Source organism: Chelonoidis abingdonii, chromosome 10 (assembly GCF_003597395.2).
Source record: "Chelonoidis abingdonii isolate Lonesome George chromosome 10, CheloAbing_2.0, whole genome shotgun sequence".
Classification (NCBI taxonomy): domain Eukaryota; kingdom Metazoa; phylum Chordata; order Testudines; family Testudinidae; genus Chelonoidis; species Chelonoidis abingdonii.
The window spans coordinates 48,803,932-48,821,140 of record NC_133778.1 but is presented as its reverse complement, the minus strand read 5'-3'; the positions used below and the strand labels follow the sequence as shown (position 1 = coordinate 48,821,140).

Sequence of the window (17,209 nt, the reverse complement as noted above, 5' to 3'; positions counted from 1 at the left end):
AGGGGGCGACCTGTCGGCCTGCTGGAGTTGCTAGGGTAAAAGTCTTCTGACGAACGTGCACGCGCGGCGCGTACACCTACTGGAATGGATATGAGCAACACATCTCGAAGAACAACAGTTACAAAGGTGAGTAACCGTGTTTTTTATAGCTGAGAAAGCAAGTAAAGAAACCATAATTTACCCAGAGCCATAGAGAAAGCCATTGTGATACGGACAATTGGAATTTGGGAGTTTTTGTTCCCCAATGCTGTGCTCCAAAAATATTTTCACCTGTACTTGATTTGTTTTATATGCTGTTTCACTATTTGTGAAAGTATATTAATTACAGGATATCTCCATACTTTGGGTTCCAGACAGTGGAGAACTGTGTGTGCACACTGAGAAACTTGTCCTATCGCTTAGAATTGGAGGTACCTCAGGCACGTCTGCTGGGTATAAATGAATTGGATGACTTGTTAGGGAAAGAATCACCCAGCAAAGATTCAGAGCCAAGCTGCTGGGGGAAAAAAAAGAAGAAGAAAAAACGAACTTCACAAGAAGATCAGGTTTGTATTTTTCTTCTATTATAAAAACATCAAGTATTGTTTTTCCAGTAGTAAAATACTGTGTCCGGGAGAAAACTGACCATATCCAGTAATATGGTGACTATAGCCACTATTTTAAATTATGATATAAACATTTGATTTCAGTTTTGCTTAAACCAATATACTTACAGCTAATATGTGTTTCTTTCTCAGTGGGATGGAGTTGGCCCTATACCAGGATTTTCAAAGTCTCCTAAGGGAGTGGAAATGCTGTGGCACCCATCTGTAGTAAAACCATATCTAACACTTCTAGCAGAAAGCTCCAACCCAGCTACTTTAGAGGGCTCTGCAGGATCTCTCCAGAATCTTTCTGCAGGCAACTGGAAGGTATTATATTAAACCCATCCCATAATCCTGTGGCAAATGAATTTCCACCTCTTCTGCTACACTTGTACTTCAACTAAGTGGTCTCCTTTAACCACATCATGACACCTGAGCAAGGAAGAATATGCAATTTCCTAAAGTGCATATGGTGTTTCTCTGTTAATCAGTGTTACTAGTGGTTCTAGAGTGCAACCCTCCTGTTTTTCTCTGTGAAACCCAAAGTCCTGAGATATGCTCAGTGGCTCCTCTGAGGTGGGCATTTCCCTAAACTCACATTGAAGTCAACAGAAATGGAGGATCCTCAGCATCCTGCTCCAAATGTCTCACTTCCTTAATACTTGCCTGATCTCAGGTTAGAAAAGCAAAGGAAATGTCAGAGTCAAGCTGAAATGTCAAATGCTGGAGTCAAGCACAATGCATTCAGGCACCCTTGCAGTGCCTCGAGCAGTTTTGTAATTCCTGTCCAGGCCTGTCTGAACACAGAACCAAACGTGCCAGATTTCAAGATGTCTTTGTGATGTGGACACACATAGTTGGAATTAAGATTAATTTAGGGAGATTCCATTCTTTTCAGTTATTTTAATCAAATTATTTTCATATCCTATTTGTCCTTGGTATTCTATTGTCTAGAGAAACCACAACATACAATTTGATATTTTGATTTTTTGTAGCCCTTTATGTTAAACGCTTACAAAATAGTCTAATGATCACAACTGTTTTATGAAATAGAGAAGCAAATACTATTGTTGTTTTACAGAAGTATAATCTGAGGGAGAGAGGTTTAAACAGTTTGTCAAAAACCACTTATGGTATTAATGGCAGACCTGTGTCTGGCATTCAGGAGCTCAAGATTGCTGGGCGTTGGCTGTACCACATCCATTATTTCATTAATAGTATTCTAGTTGTCATACAGAAAATCATAATATAAAGTTCTTCTGGTTTTCATTTTTAAATACATTTACAAATAAAGTATGTGAGGGGAAAAACATTGGTAAAGATGAGAAAGAGAAAATTTTATACACTTCTCTTGGTCACAATTCCCTTACAGTCCTCTCCAGTCCACTCCTTTTCACTTTCACAGTGAAAGGCAATGAAGAGCTAGCAGCAGAAAATAGGTGGCTTATTGCGAATGGCATTAAAATCATTGGCCACTATTTAGAAAAAAAATGAAAACTTGTAAGTTTTTCCCATTGAATACGTGTGCAGGAAAAAAAGCTTTGAACACTGACATGTGGTGGAAAATGACTGGCAAAAAATTGAAGACCAAAGCCAACTAAAAATGTACAAAATAATAGATGCAAGTGCTACCTCTTCCCAAGTATCAGAACATGGGTATTACAGTAAATGATGGTAGTTGATGCCTAATTAGTTATTAACAAGAGCAGGGCATAATTTTGTATTATTTGCTACTATATTCCAGCTATGCACTCCTGCTTGTGGCCCTCACATATGGTGCATTGCAAAGGCACTACATGACGTCTCTTTTTAATCATTTTTATGTATTTGCCGTAGAGATAAAAATATGCATTGCTTTCTTTGCTATACAAAAATAGCTGACAGATATCATATGGGATTTTCAATTTTTGTGACTGACATTTTTAATTAATTTTTTTCCTGAAATACTATTCCCTCTCTAATAGATTTAATCTCCTTTCTCAGTACATTTCTTTTATTAATTCATATATTTAAATATTGTTCTACAAGGAGAACAATTTCAGTGGCACAGAGGGCAGGCCTAACTCCCAGTACCAAGTAATGGGAACTGGGCACCCAGTTCTTGTGTCTGCCTTTGGAACTTTCCCACTAAAACATGTATGAATTGTAATACAGTAAAAGATAATATTGATGCTGTTTTAATGTGGTAGGTGTGTAAGTAACTGAGTTTTGTGTAATAGTTTGCAGCATATATTCGAGCTGCTGTCAGAAAAGAAAAAGGGCTTCCAATCCTTGTGGAACTTCTGAGAATGGATAATGATAGAGTTGTTTCTTCTGTGGCAACTGCCTTAAGGAATATGGCTTTAGATGTTCGCAATAAGGAGCTTATTGGTAAGTATATGTAACTATATTTAAGTATGCAGGGATAGCAGCACAACGCAATCCTTCCTTCAGTGCTTGAAGAAAACTTATTTTAGGATGAGAATACACCATGTGAGCTAGTTATGTATCTATCATATCACATCATTAGAGTCACATACATTTTAATCTTTTTGGCAGAAATAGCTTTTTGGAGCAACATTGACTAAAGACAAACAAATAAGACAACCTGTGCAGCCAGTCCTCTTACAGCAGAAAAAAGTTCCTTGAATTCAAACTGAATTATACAGGAACTTTCATTGTAGAACAGGATGAGAAATACCGCTCCCCTTTCGTGAAGCTAACTAGTAACCTTCTCAAAGGGCTACAAGGTCCTGTACCATAAAGGGATTTAACAGTTCAGGTCTCATGCACAAATAAATGCTTTATTCTGACAATATCAGATTTGTTTTGTTTTGTTTCTCCTGCCATAATAAGTGTTTCCACCAGAAACCAGCTCCAAGTCTAAGTATACATATATATGTAATTGACAGGGCTGCTCTTCTAGAGATAATTCATTAATTATTTCCGTTTTCTAAGCTAATGATCTCTCCATCTCCAACCTGTGCCTTTCTCATCTTTTATACTTTTCTGCTGAAATATAAGCACATGTCCTGCCCTGGATACGAAACCTTGCAATTCCAACCATGGGAAGTGGAACAGCATATGCTGCAATGCCTCACCCTTGACTGTTCTAGTCTAAATTAACTCTATCAACATTTGTCGTGATGCAGAAAATCTTAATTTTTGAACAAGAAAAAATGTCTTGCTGGCTTTGTTTTTAGACTAGTGTGGTAATGAGGCCAGTGTTACTGGTACAAATAGAGGTACAGTGCATGCTCAGAAATGTAAATGCTACTGCAAGTACAGTTTTCTAATAATTTTATTTATAAAGCTTCTCCGTCCTGAGTAGTCTGGGTGATGTGCAATAATTTTATGATCATAAAAATGATCTTGCCAACTATAGATCAATATTCACTGCTTTGTGATTTAGGTAAAGATTATTGAGAAAGATGTTGGTGAAGCAGCTTTGGTAATATTAACAGTCTTCAGTTTCATAGGTCAGTCTGGGAGTCTTTGTATATCCAGGCTTGGGATGGAAACTACAGTAGCTGCATTGGTTAGTGATCTTCTGTTGGTGAACAAATAGAGTTTGTGTTGATTTTATTAGACCTATACATTGTCGTCAGTTAAATATAGTTGATCATACTATACAGCTGATCATAAGGCATTAACAGGCTCTAAGTTTTTGCAGGAGTAGATGGGAGCCCCTTTAAAGTGTTTTTACTTCTTTTTACACTGGAGCACCAGCAGGTGATTGTGGGCTATCATTTATGCACCCTAAGATTTTATCATGTGGAGGTTCTGCAGGGCTCTATGCTTTCCCCTCTCTTGCTCAATTTCTGAGGCGAACAAGAAGGCAGTAAGAAGATGTGTGCTACAGTGTCTGTAGCATACTGATAATACCCAGCCGGACCTCTCTAAATGTAGGAAAGAGAGATACTGGCATAATATTCTTCCTGAGGCTGTTCAGCTCTGGAATGGGCCCCCTCTTCTGTCTACCAGAGCCTGGATTTGTTAAGCCTCCAGACATGCTTCAAAACCGATCTAGTTTTCTACAGAATTTTGAGAAGGGAATGGGGTTATTGATTAGTATGGGATAATTGTTTTTGTGTGGTTTGGGCTATGATAGTGGGGTCAGTAGCAATGGAGGGTATATCTATACTGCAGAAAAAGACCCGTGGCCCCAAGTCTCAGAGCTTAGGTCAACTGACTGAGGATTATGGGGCTCACATAATGGGCTAAAAGCAGCAATGTAGATTCACAGACAGACTGGAGCTGGGGCTCTGAGACCCACCTTTCTTGCCAGGTCTCAGAGTTCAGGCTCAAGCCTAAACATCTAGTCTGCTATTTTTGGCCCCATAGCACAAGCCTGAATCAGATGACCTGGGCTCTGAGACTCGCTGCCACAGATCTTTTTTCTGCAAAATAGACATACCCAGATTTAACTGGACTAATATAATTATTCTACTGGGAATTTTAAGTCTTGTATGTGGACTGCAGAGTTTGATTTTTTTTTTTCCAATCTAAATAAATAACATCAAAATAACATTAGAAGTGCTGAGGGGGTTACAATTTTTGTTTCTTGGAATTTTGCAATATACTTTTGCCAACTTTGTTTTACATAACTCTGCATTTCCTAAATTTGTATGTGAAGAAATATTTAACAAAAATGAGGTTTGGCATGTTTTTGCTCTGAAAAACATATTTGCAAAAATTATCACCTTAAAATAGACCTGTTATACTTGGAAAACGTGTGTACCTAATGTTTTGCACATATCTACAAACAATATAATAATCAAAATCTTCCAAAAAGTAAACAGATAAGATAAACAGATGAAAGATCCAACCAAGGAAAGAGGAGAAATGTCTAATTATGGAAATAATAACATTATATACAGGGGGTTTTTTAAATAAAAGCCCTGAGGAAAAATCTGTTTGTTTTTAAATGTGGGGATATAAACATTCTAGCAAATGTCAAAATAGATTGAATTCCACACCCTAGCAAGTACTACACCAAAGGTGCCACCACTTCACCTTTTGGTTAGCTCCCTCAAAGGCAGGTGGAGTCACAGTATCAATATATCCCGAGTTGTCTGGTTTTAAAAAATATTGCAATTTTCTAGTATGCTTAAAAAGAATTACTTTCAGTAGCATTTCTTTTGTGGTTAAGGATCAGAGTTTCTCCCCCATCACATTATGCAAATACAAAGTTAATACCTGTATGTACAATTTATCCCATCTAGCCATTATTCACCATTATATATATAAATATATGTCTTCAATAAAAATCCATTAATAGCCATTCAGTTATCAAAGCAGGCTAACCAAAAAAAATATTTACTTTAGCTTTAGTTAATTTCCTTTGTTTGCAAAGTGATTGTTCCTGTTTGTCAGTTGGTAATTGAACTCTGAAAGAGCTGAGATCTAATCTTTTACGGGTGATAAATGAGGTGAACAGAATGTCTGGTCATACCTCCAAAACTACAGAAAGGCTTCTGCACACCTCTCTAAAAGGAAATCTCAGTATGAGCACTGTCCCCCAGTGATGAGAAATAGTGTCATTTTTCCTCTAGCAATTCTACTTCTGATCAATAATTGCTATTTCTAAACTATTCAGTATTAAGGCCAAGTTGTGCCTTCTATCCCACTTTATTTAGCCAAATTCTTTATTGCATTTCTTCCTGTATGGATGCATCAGCAGATATCCTATAGTGTACATAAACATTGTTAAACAATTTTATTTGTGCTAGTTTCTGGTCAAGTGGTGGTTTGTGTCCATCTAAAGGCATAAAGAGTTTCAAATAATCATAGTATCTCTCAGCAACTAAGGCACGACTTGAATTAGGGGAAAGGGTAAGTGATAGCAAATTCCAACATTTTCTCAACCTTTTATTCCTTTATTTAACTTTTCTTTAACTATCACAGTAAGAAGCAATGAAATGTGATCATGCAATAACCACCTATCTATTCAAGTCCTGCCTAAAGAAGACTGGAATATGCACAAGTGTAACGTCTTACACATTTCTATGAAATTTAAGTTGTTTGAAAGATGCTTAAGTAATCATTGTAACATTGTTTCTCTCTTGCTATAAAACAACTCTGCTTAACATCCTTAGCTAAAATAAATAGGCTCACGGATCAGTGTGTGTCTGTGTACATTGGCACATGGCCATAATATTTTTATCAGTCTTTTCCTAATCCAGAAGAAAAACGCAATGTATTTTTCATTTAGCAAATGACATTACAGTGTTTCTTGCCTCTGTGTGCAATCTGAATTATTTCAGTTTTCCACTTAGTGTTGATTTTTTTTATTCTGCTTTCCTCATTGTTGCTTTTAGACATATATTTTTTGTCAGAGTGCTTCTGTTTCAAATGTAAATTGCAAAGTGCATTTCTTAACTTGGTTTATGGATTTTTGTAGGTAAATACGCTATGCGAGATCTGGTGAATCGCCTTCCAGGAGGCAATGGCCCAAACATATTGTCTGATGAGACTGTAGCTGCAATCTGCTGTGCTTTGCATGAGGTCACCAGTAAAAACATGGAAAATGCCAAAGCTTTGGCTGACACAGGAGGAATAGAAAAACTGGTGAACATAACAAAAGGAAGGGGTGACAGGCAAGTGGGTAGCTAGATTTGCAAGCAACATGTTTCTTTAATCCATTTCAGATAAAAACAAGAAAACAAAACTTGTAAAGTGCATTTCTTGCAGAAAAAGGATTTGTTCCTTCGGTTCAGGTTTGCTGATAAGACAAGCAGTCTCCCACAGCTGCAAACTGTATTATTTCCATATAGTACTTGCCAATCATTTACACTGTACAGTATTATCCATATAAAGCTTCTGTACAGTGATATACTGTAGTCAGATTAATTGGAGCTATAAAATAAAAGTATCTTAAAATGATGTTATGAATATTAAACACACACACAAAAGTTAATAGAACATTATTAAGATTGAAAAGTCAGGCAAGTAGGAGTCACAAAATGCCAGACTTAAGATTGCCTGTGGAACCCTAATCTGGCCCCCTTTTGCATAACATTATGATAAAGAATTTAATTATATATGATCACATTAGTTTTTCCACAGAACCTCTGTCTCAATCCATTCACAGCATGGACGTTGCTCACTTAATGAGCAGTTCCTCAATATTTTGTTTTCTCCTCATTGTTCAGTGTTTGGTCCTAGGTCTTACTGCACACTACCCAAATCCTGCTCTGAAAAAAGAATTCTTAATTTCTTCATAGGCTTTTCTATGGTGCTCACCACTGTAATATCTGAGTGCTTCCCAATCATTAATTAATTTTATTTTTGTAATAACCCTGTGAGATGAGAAGGTATTAGCCTTTTTTGTTTTTTTTTACAGCTGAGGACCTAAGGCACAGCGAGATTAAGGTCAACAGTATCCACTAATTTTGGGTGAACAATATGAGATGCTTACAGCCTAATTATTCAGAGTACTTACGATTACATAGCATTTTATATGCTCAAAGCCCAGTTCCCATTACCTTTAGTTGCAGTTGTGAGTATTCGGTACATCTGTAAATCAGACTCCAAGGGTATCAAGTTGGGCAGCCGGAAAATTAGGGGTGCCTAAGTAAAGGCCACCTGTGAAATTTGAATTAGATGACCTGACTAGTATCACATGGAAACTCTGTGGTAGAGGGAGTGATAAAATCCAGTTCTTCAGGCCAGCATTCAACTGCTATTACCATGAGGCCCTCCTGTCTGTTGTAGCAGTCTCCTGCCTCATTCATGGCACATCTTCCAATTTGTGCAATGAAAGATGCATGGATCCTAAAGACAAGAGCCTCCTTTACCACACCACCCTGATTTATTTCCAGAGAAGGTCCATCCTGCACACTGAATGACCAGCACTAGACGGGCATGGGACATTTTGCCTGTAGGTTTCATATGTATTTGCTGAAAGCAGAGGAATGGTGAGACTCACGGATCTTGGCTACCATTCCAGGCTGTGCGGGAGACAGTGATCTAACGTACACAGGCACTACCATTTCCTCTAAGCTTGACCCTCTTCTGCCCTGTCCCCTCCAACCTGTTCCAATCTTGTCTCTACCTAACCATTAGCTCCTTGCCCTGTCCCAGTCCCCTTGCCTACCCATTCCCATGGCTTCTTATCCCAGTCCCAGTCTCCTTGTCCAGTCAATCCCTGTTCCCTACTCCTGGCTTCTTGTCCAGTCTACAGCTCACATTCCTCCTCACTCCCCACTGACACCTAGTCCAATCTATCTGCCCAGGTTTCTCATCCAATTTCAGTCTCCAGACTCCTTATCCCAGTCTCTTTGAGCAGTCAGTCACAGTTCTCCACCCCTGAACCTCAGCTCCTTCTTCAGGTAGATGCAGCTCTGTATTCAGGGGCGGCTCCAGGCCCCAGCACGCCAAGCGCGTGTTTCGGGCGGCATGCCGTGGGGGGGCGCTCTGCCGGTCGCTGGGAGGGCGGCAGGCAGGCAGCCTTCGGCGGCATGCCTGCGGAGGGTCCACCGGAGCCATGGGACTGGCGACCAGCAGAGCGCCCCCGCGGCATGCCGCCGTGCTTGGGGCAGCGAAATGTCTAGAGCCACCCCTGTCTGTATTCCACTTAGGTGTGTGCAAACCGGAGCCGTAAATTTTTCCTACCAGAACCTATAGAGGGGAGGCACTCATGCCTTGTGCTGTAGCACCTCCTGTAGCTATATGAGGCAATGCCACCTTGACCTCCCTCTGTTCCTTCTTCCACCCCAGCTGGAGTCAGAGTTCTGTGTGATTTTCACCTCGCAAACTCTCTATTTTTAGTGACTTTTCTAGTTGTATATAGATAATTAGTACCCTTAATATAGCTTACATCCAGATGGTCCAGTTGCAAAGTTGCATCTTCACCCCTCTCCAAATGTGGCTCAGGATGGTTTACATCCATCTCTTCACCCCCTAGATAGATTGGTTTGTCTTTTTCAACTGGTCCTGAACTCCTTGTAGTGGTGGATGTGTCCAGAGAACGTTTGCCAGGGCATTCCCTCTGGCCCTTGTGAACCAGGTCTGCTGTCACTGTTGCCTCCCTGATGGGCAGCACACCTGGGGTTGCTGAAAGTTCAAGATCTGTGATTGGAGCAGGAGTCCTTATCAATTTGCTGGAGCTTCAGGCCTTCTGCAATGCATGTCATGCTTTTCTGGACCGTATTGGGCTCGATGGTTCACGTACTTACGATACTACTGCAATACATTATGTGAACAAGCAGGGAGGAATGTGTTCCAGGATTCTGTCCCAAGAGGCAATCAGGTTGTGGCAGTTCTGCATCAAGGACAGTGTGATGGGGCAGCTGCCCCTCACTGGCAGGGATTAAAAGCAGCCCTAAGGAGGCTGCACTGGAGGCAGCCAATTACAGAAGGGTTGACGGGAGCAGCCAAGCAGGCCCATATAAAAAGGGAACTGCAGGGCAGAGGCTGGCAATTCTCTGTTGGGAGCCCAGGGAGGAAGGATTGTGTCTCTGGAGGGCTGAGAGAACTGCCACCACCCTGGACAAAGTAGTGCTGCTAGCAGGGACCGGGGGAGCGAGAGAGCTCCTGGCTGGCTGCTGAGGCCCTGAGTCAAGGTCAAAGAGGATGCTAGGGCATGAGGAAGTGGCCAGACAATTCACTGCAGTAGCCACTAAGGGAAATGGCTGTACAGCAGACTGCAGGTCTGGGAAGTGGGGAGCACAGTGGGTGTTGCAGAAGAGGATGCTGCAGTCCTTGGAGAGACATGAGTCCTAGACCAGGAGTGGTAGCAGCAAGGCACCACCCGAAGAGGGTGTATTAACATGCAGAGCTAATTCCCAAGACAGCCAGCAGGAGTTGCTACAGTGGTGAGTGAAGCCCATTACAGAGAGCACTAACCAATAGCTGACCAATTGCCCAGAGTCCTGAATCATCTCACAGACCAACTGAGCAGGAATTTTTCCCTAAAGGTCTCTGAAGACAAGTGTCCTCTGGGTCATATTCGTAGCTTGGGGCATTCAGACAATCAACGTGTTTGCTGCAAGGAACAAGAGGAAACATCACCTGTTTTGCTCTCAAGGAGCCTCAGTCTGGGCTCACTGTCTGATGCTTTCCATCTCAGCTGGCATTTGGCCTGCCTGTATGCCTTTCCCCCAAACCTGATCATCCCACAGATCATCCTCAAGCTGAAAGCAGATTGGACCAAGTTCATTCTCATTGTCCCAGCATAGCTGAGGCAGTGCTCGTTCTCTGACTTTCCCACATTGTCAGTTGAGTCTCCCATACCTCATCCTCTCCATCCTGACCTGCTCACAAAGAGTCACAGTCACACATTGCATTCAGTCTCCTACATCTCCTGGGGTAGCTTCGTGGCTAAATGAGGAGTAAGAGCAGGGTTTGGTGACAGCTGAACAGGCCCTACTCAACAATAGAAAGTCTTGTACCAGAATGGCCTATTCAGCTAAAAGGAAGCTGTTTTCAGTGTGGTCATTGGCTCATAGAATTCAACCAACACTAGCTTCTATCCATGACATCTTGGGGTACCTGCTGCATCTTCAGTTGTTAGGACTTGTGCTTAGCTCACTGAAAATGCATCTGAAGGGGGTTGGGGCAGCACTGCCTTATATAGCCAGTCTGCATCACACCTCACAGAACCGCAGTTAAGTAACCGTTTCTTGTCAGATCTGTCTCCTCTCTTCCTTGCCCCTGTTCCTCACCCCCGCTCGTCCCTAGTCTCAGCCTCCTTGTCCATCTAATCTGTTGGGGGGGAGGGGGGGGATTGTTTTTTTGTTTTTTTTTTTACTCCACCATCCCAGCACTAAGTCATAGTTTCTCTCTCCCATCCCCCTCTAGTCACTTTGTGGGGATGGTGCATGCACAGTCCTGTCAGCACTAGAAGCTATGACGGGATGGAACATGCTCAGTGAAGATGAAATCTTTGGGGAATTTAGCTGCTAAAATCTAAGTCTCTACTGAGCATGTGGGAACTGCGATTTGTTTTTGTTTTTAAGGTTTATAACTTGGTTAAACTGCGGTAGATTTTTACAGGGACAGCAAAAGGCATATCCCTGATACAAAGGCTACCCCCTGCCATATTTCAAGTTCCTGCTCCAATGCATGGGGGCGCTATTGCTTGTCATAGAAAAAGGTCCCCAGAATTTTTTAACGTGGCATGTATTTTTTTCCTTAGCTTGTTCCTGGAAACCGCTGAAATTTAATCATTTATTTATAAATAAATAAATAGCCTGAGGCAGATACCTGACACAGAACATTTCAGCCCAAATGGTAAAGTGTGGCAAAGTTATAAGAAACTGGAAACAGGATCTTATAATGGGAAGAGACAGGCAATGTTATTACTCGCTACCAGCCCTGCCTACAATACTCTTTATATTTGTATGGGATGATTGCTTTAAAGGCAGAAGTATAAATGATTTATTATGATATAATTTGATGTTATTTTATGTAACATTTGCTTTCATGAAGTGTGCTGGATTGACAGTCCTGGAGAGAGAAGTTTATTCACAAACATGTACACCATAGAACTAGCAGCCCTGACTACCCCATAGGGTATGTCAGCACAACAAAGAAAAACCCATGGCTGGCCCATGCCAGCTGGCTCCGGCTCAGGCTGTGGGGCTGTTTCATTGCTGTGTAGACTTCTGGGCTCAGGCTGGAGCCTGAGCTCTGGGACCTAGACATTTACAAAGCAATGAAACAGCCCTGCTGCCCAAGCCTCACGAGCCCAAGCCAGCCACCACTTTTGTTTTTTGTGTTGTAGATATACTCATACTGCTTTTTCATGTGTTTCAAGGATCACCTGAAGGGATTACTTCTAGTGTAAAGCTGTGTCTTACAGTCCTATACAGCCTCTTTGCTGAGACTTCCAGTATAACTGTTAGTTGCAGTAGTGGAATTTTTGTGACATGGAATCTGTTCACTGGGCCTTAAGCTGAGACTACACAGCCGATTTCATATAGTGTTTCAAGCTGTAATGCGTACATGCACTTTCTTTACAAGAGTCAATCCTGTATAATAATATAATATTCTTTATCTTCTTAGATCATCGCTGAAAGTGGTCAAGGCAGCAGCTCAGGTATTGAATACATTATGGCAATACCGAGACCTCCGTAGCATTTATAAAAAGGTAAATTTACAAGTATGGTTCTGACAAAATTAGCATTCACGTGGAAACAACTTCACAATGATTCTGAACCATTAATTTTAATGAAATGTAATTCATTTGACATACTCCTTTTCCCACTCCACAGGATGGATGGAATCAGAATCATTTTATTACACCAGTATCAACATTAGAACGAGACAGATTCAAATCACATCCCTCCTTATCTACAACAAATCAGCAAATGTCACCTATCATTCAGTCAGGTCAGTTAATATCCCTCTTTGTGGACAGGTTGCCTGAAGGGCTTTTCCATTTGAGGGGGATCTAGTGTATGTCTCTTTTAGAACTGCAGGGTACCTTTGAATGTGCCTACCTTACTTTCAGTGATATTACAGTTTTTAGCCCTTAGATTACTTCTCAGTCTTGCTTTTCAGACCAGTGCATTGGAATTAAGGGTTTTCTTTTATATTTTGTTACAAAACAAAACACAGTATGATTCATACATATAATATTTATATACTATAATAATACTTCCTTCAAAGTGTTTGTTATTAGGAGATATGAATCTCAGTTATTAGGAAGAGACTGGTAATAGTAATGGGAGATCTGATCATTAGAAATATAGATAGCTGGGTATCTGATGACCAGGAGAACCGCTTAGTGAATTACCTGCCAAATGTGAAGGTTGTGGATCTCTCAAGACATCAAGATATGTGCAGTGCTGGGGAGGAGAGGTCCTGGAGGCCAAATTTAGGCTGCGAGGTAAGACATTGAAGTCCAGGACCTACACGGTAGCGTTCTCTGAAATGCTTCCAGTTCCACACAGGGCCATTTAGACAGGCAGAGCAGCAGGGTCTCAATGCATAGATGAAACAGTGGAATAGGGAGAAGGGGGTTAGGTTTATTTAGTGGTGAAGGAGGAGCCTATACTGGAAAGATGGGCTCTACCTAAACCAAAGCAGAACCAGATTGCTGGCATGTAAATTTAAAAAGGGTCATAGAGGAGTTTTCAAACTAAGGGGCTGATGGAAAGCCAACAGATGCAGAGGAGCACACAGTTCGGACAGAAACATCCCATAAGGGAGGGTCTGTTAATGGGGATTAATGTTAATAAAGTACAGGTAGAAACTGAAGAGAAACAGTCAAATGAAAGAGTCCTCGTTAAATTGCATCACACAATGGTAGGCAACTAAAAAATGACACATTTTATAAGTGCTTGTATACAAATGCAAAAAGTCTAAATATTAAGATGGGTAAACTTGAATGCCTAGTATTAAATGAGGATATTGATATAATAGGCATCACAGAAACTTAGTGGAACAACAATAATCAGTAGGACACAGTAATACCAGTGTGCAAAATATATAGGAATGACAGAGTAGATCATGCTGATGGGGGAGTGCACTATATGTAGAAGAAAGAATGGAGTCAGATATAGTAAAAATCTTAAATGAATCAAATGATACAGTAGAATCTTTATGGATAGAAATTTCACCCTTGAATAATAGAGTATAGCAGTAGGAATATAGTATTGACCACCTGACTAGGCTGGTGGTGATGATTGTGAATTCTCCAGATTAGAGAGGCTACAAAAATAGAAGACTCAATAATAATGGGGGATTTCAACTATCCCTGTATCGACTGGGTCCATGTCCCCTCAGGACAGAATGCTGAGATAAAGGGTACGTCTACACTGCGGGATAATATCGAATTAGCTATAATCGGTCTAATAAAACTGATATTATTAAGTCGACTGTGAGTGTCCACACTAGGCATGTTAATTCGATAGTGTGCGTCCATGCTCCATGGCTAGCGTCGATTTCTGAGCGGTTGCACTGTGGTACCTTTCCGTAGCTATCCCATATTCCCAGATTCCCCGCCCCTTGAATCGGTGAAAGCCCAGTGCATGATGGGCAGAATTCACTGTCCTGGTGGTTTCTGGTACAGCCTCACCCTCCCTTTGTGAAAGCAGCAGACAACCTTTTCGCGCCTTTCCCAGGGTGAATTAGCAAACGCATACACACAATCATGGACCCTAGATCATAACGCTATCCTGACCGTTGCAACACCTCGCGTACTCGGTCTACTATGCTAACCAGAACTCAAAGCAGAGATGAGGAGAGGCATGCTTGCAGAGCAACGACACGATGACAGATGGACTGAATTCTCCATAACGTGGCACCCAGCGTTTTGGAGTACTGCATTACGGCTCTTCTACCCACTGAACACCAATTTGGACGGGAAACAAGCCAGACTGGTGGACCGCCATTGTTGCATGTGGACGATTCGCAGTGGGCTGGAAACTTTCGCATGCTTAGAGCACTTCTTTGAACTTGTGACTTGCTTTCCCCTGCCTGAAACGCATAATACAAACATGAGACAGCCCTCACAAGAGAAGCGATGGCAATAGCCCTCTAAGCTGCAACGCCAGAAGCTATCCGTCAGTCGGAATCAATTTGAGGGCAAAATCTACTATGTGGGTGCTGTGAGAATAGCCAAGCAACGTTAAGCTCTGCTACGAAAGGTATGACTCTGGGAAACGTGCAGTTATAGTGGTGGCTTTGCTGCAATGGATCCCTAAATGTGGAGGCCATAGATGAACCCATATCCCATCTTCCCAGGCGTCAGGACCCAGTATTAACCGAAGGGTACTTCAATGGTCTGCAAAGCACTTGATCATAGGAACGTTACCCACATCCATGGATGCCAGGAAGGTTCATGATGCTCGCGTCTTCAGGTAACTACTGTTAACGGCAGCAAGTGAAACTCCCGACCAGAAATAACGTTGGATGTTGAAATGCCTGTGTTATCTTGGTACCCAGCCTACCCTTGATGCCATGTCATAACCATACACAGCAGCTGACAGTGTCAGAGCTGCTTCAACTACAGGCTGAGCAGTGGATGGTAGATGTCATTTGCGTTTAAAAGGACGCTGGAGATCATTACTTACTCGCTCAGACCTCAGCCAACCAATCTCCCGTTTGTTATTTCTGCTTGCTGTTGCCACCAATCTTTGTGAAGTAAGAGAGACATTTATGCTGGTGGATGAGGAAATCACCTGGCTGCTGAGTACGAGCAGCCATGAGACAGCGATTAGAAAGCACACTAGAGCGGTGCGCATAGAGAAGCCTTAAACGAGTTTCAGCATGGCCCAGGGTACGTGTTGACTCTGTTTGCTCCCCTTGATGACCCTCCGCCCTTGATTGACTCATTCCTGTAAGCAACCACTCTCTTCCCTTGTTACAGCTTGGTGAAGGAAATAAATCAGTATCGTTAAAAATCATTTATTCTTTATTAAAAGTAATTCTGTATCTTTTAAAAATCATGTTTCTTTCTATACTCATCCCTGTAAGCAACCCACCTCCCCTTTGGATGTATTCTTATTAAAAAGTAATTTTAAAAGAGCAGAAATTATCAGGTATCCCTGCTGCTGTGCTTTGAAGGAGGGGAGAAAAGGCCATTAGCACATTCAGCTAATTACAGCCTTGCTTGAAACCTCCAGGGTGGTAGGAGTAAGCGGTGCAGAAGCCTTCCCCATGCTTCTTACACTCTGGTGAGGAGATTGGACGTGGGGGCTTTGAGGTGTATACAGGGCTGCAGCGGCACTCTGCTACCCCGTGCTCTTCCTGAAATCCACCATGCGTTGGAGATAACAGTTTGAGCACGCATCAGATCCAGCCTGCATCTCGGCGCCGCTGATCTCCTGCCTACACCTCTGATCTCCTGCCTAACCCTCTCAGATCATTCACTGGCATCTTTTCTGTAGTTTGCTACCACATCCTTCCAATCATTCTGTTTTACCTCTCATGCGTTTTACTCATAATTTCTGTGAACATTTCATCTCCGTCTTCTTCTTCCTCCCTTATCTGAGCAAGCCTTCGGATGCGTAGGGATCCTGAGAATGTGCAGCTGCATGGGAGGGAAAACAGAGATAAGTATGTAGAAACATTTTACAGAACAATCTAGTACTCTTTTCACATGAATACACATCCACCATACAGAGCACATTATGATTTATACAAGGTCGCATTTGTATCGTTTAAATATTCAGTGTCTGTGTGACTGGGTGTGCTATACTCACACACAAAGACGCAGGTCCGCACCCAACTTCCATCGCGATGGTAAGGCTTTAAAGTTTGACTTCTCCACCGTTCATATACCCAGTATCTATGATGCCTTGTTCCTGTTATAGAGGAACCTGCAAACCCAACCCCCTTCTCCCATCACCAACACGCATGTCTCATCATGTAAGATCGCTGCTAATGCTCACCTCCTTCACCCCCGCAACGCGTGGCTGGTAGTGGAAGATTCTGCTCACCAAACGCTGAAAAAATCTCGCTATCCTCTCCCATCCCCCCGCTCTGCCAGTAGCAAAATCGCCATGTCTCCCCCATTTACATCCTGAATTTCAACCAGGTACACATGGATGATATCACTCTCCTGAGAATACCACCGCAGGATGCAGACGTTGTTGTCTGAATGCCATCATCCCCCGGCTATACACAGCCCCTATGTGAAGCAATGATTCCAATACTTGCTAAATGCATGGCGGGAAAAGTTTCTACAATTGGAC

At 41.9% G+C, this 17,209-nt stretch overlaps 1 protein-coding gene across 6 annotated transcripts in view; it reads left to right on the top strand.

Annotated features, from left to right (window-relative positions):
* PKP4 (plakophilin 4) overlaps nucleotides 1–17,209 on the top strand; it is a 238,895-nt gene that overhangs the window by 205,258 nt on the left and 16,428 nt on the right. For all 6 annotated transcript variants that reach the window (XM_075070216.1, XM_075070214.1, XM_075070213.1 and 3 more), the window contains 6 exons: nucleotides 354–545; nucleotides 738–911; nucleotides 2,804–2,954; nucleotides 6,967–7,162; nucleotides 12,573–12,657; nucleotides 12,782–12,899. In XM_075070216.1, coding sequence (XP_074926317.1) covers nucleotides 354–545; nucleotides 738–911; nucleotides 2,804–2,954; nucleotides 6,967–7,162; nucleotides 12,573–12,657; nucleotides 12,782–12,899 — 916 coding nt within the window. The remainder of the gene's footprint in view (nucleotides 1–353; nucleotides 546–737; nucleotides 912–2,803; nucleotides 2,955–6,966; nucleotides 7,163–12,572; nucleotides 12,658–12,781; nucleotides 12,900–17,209) is intronic.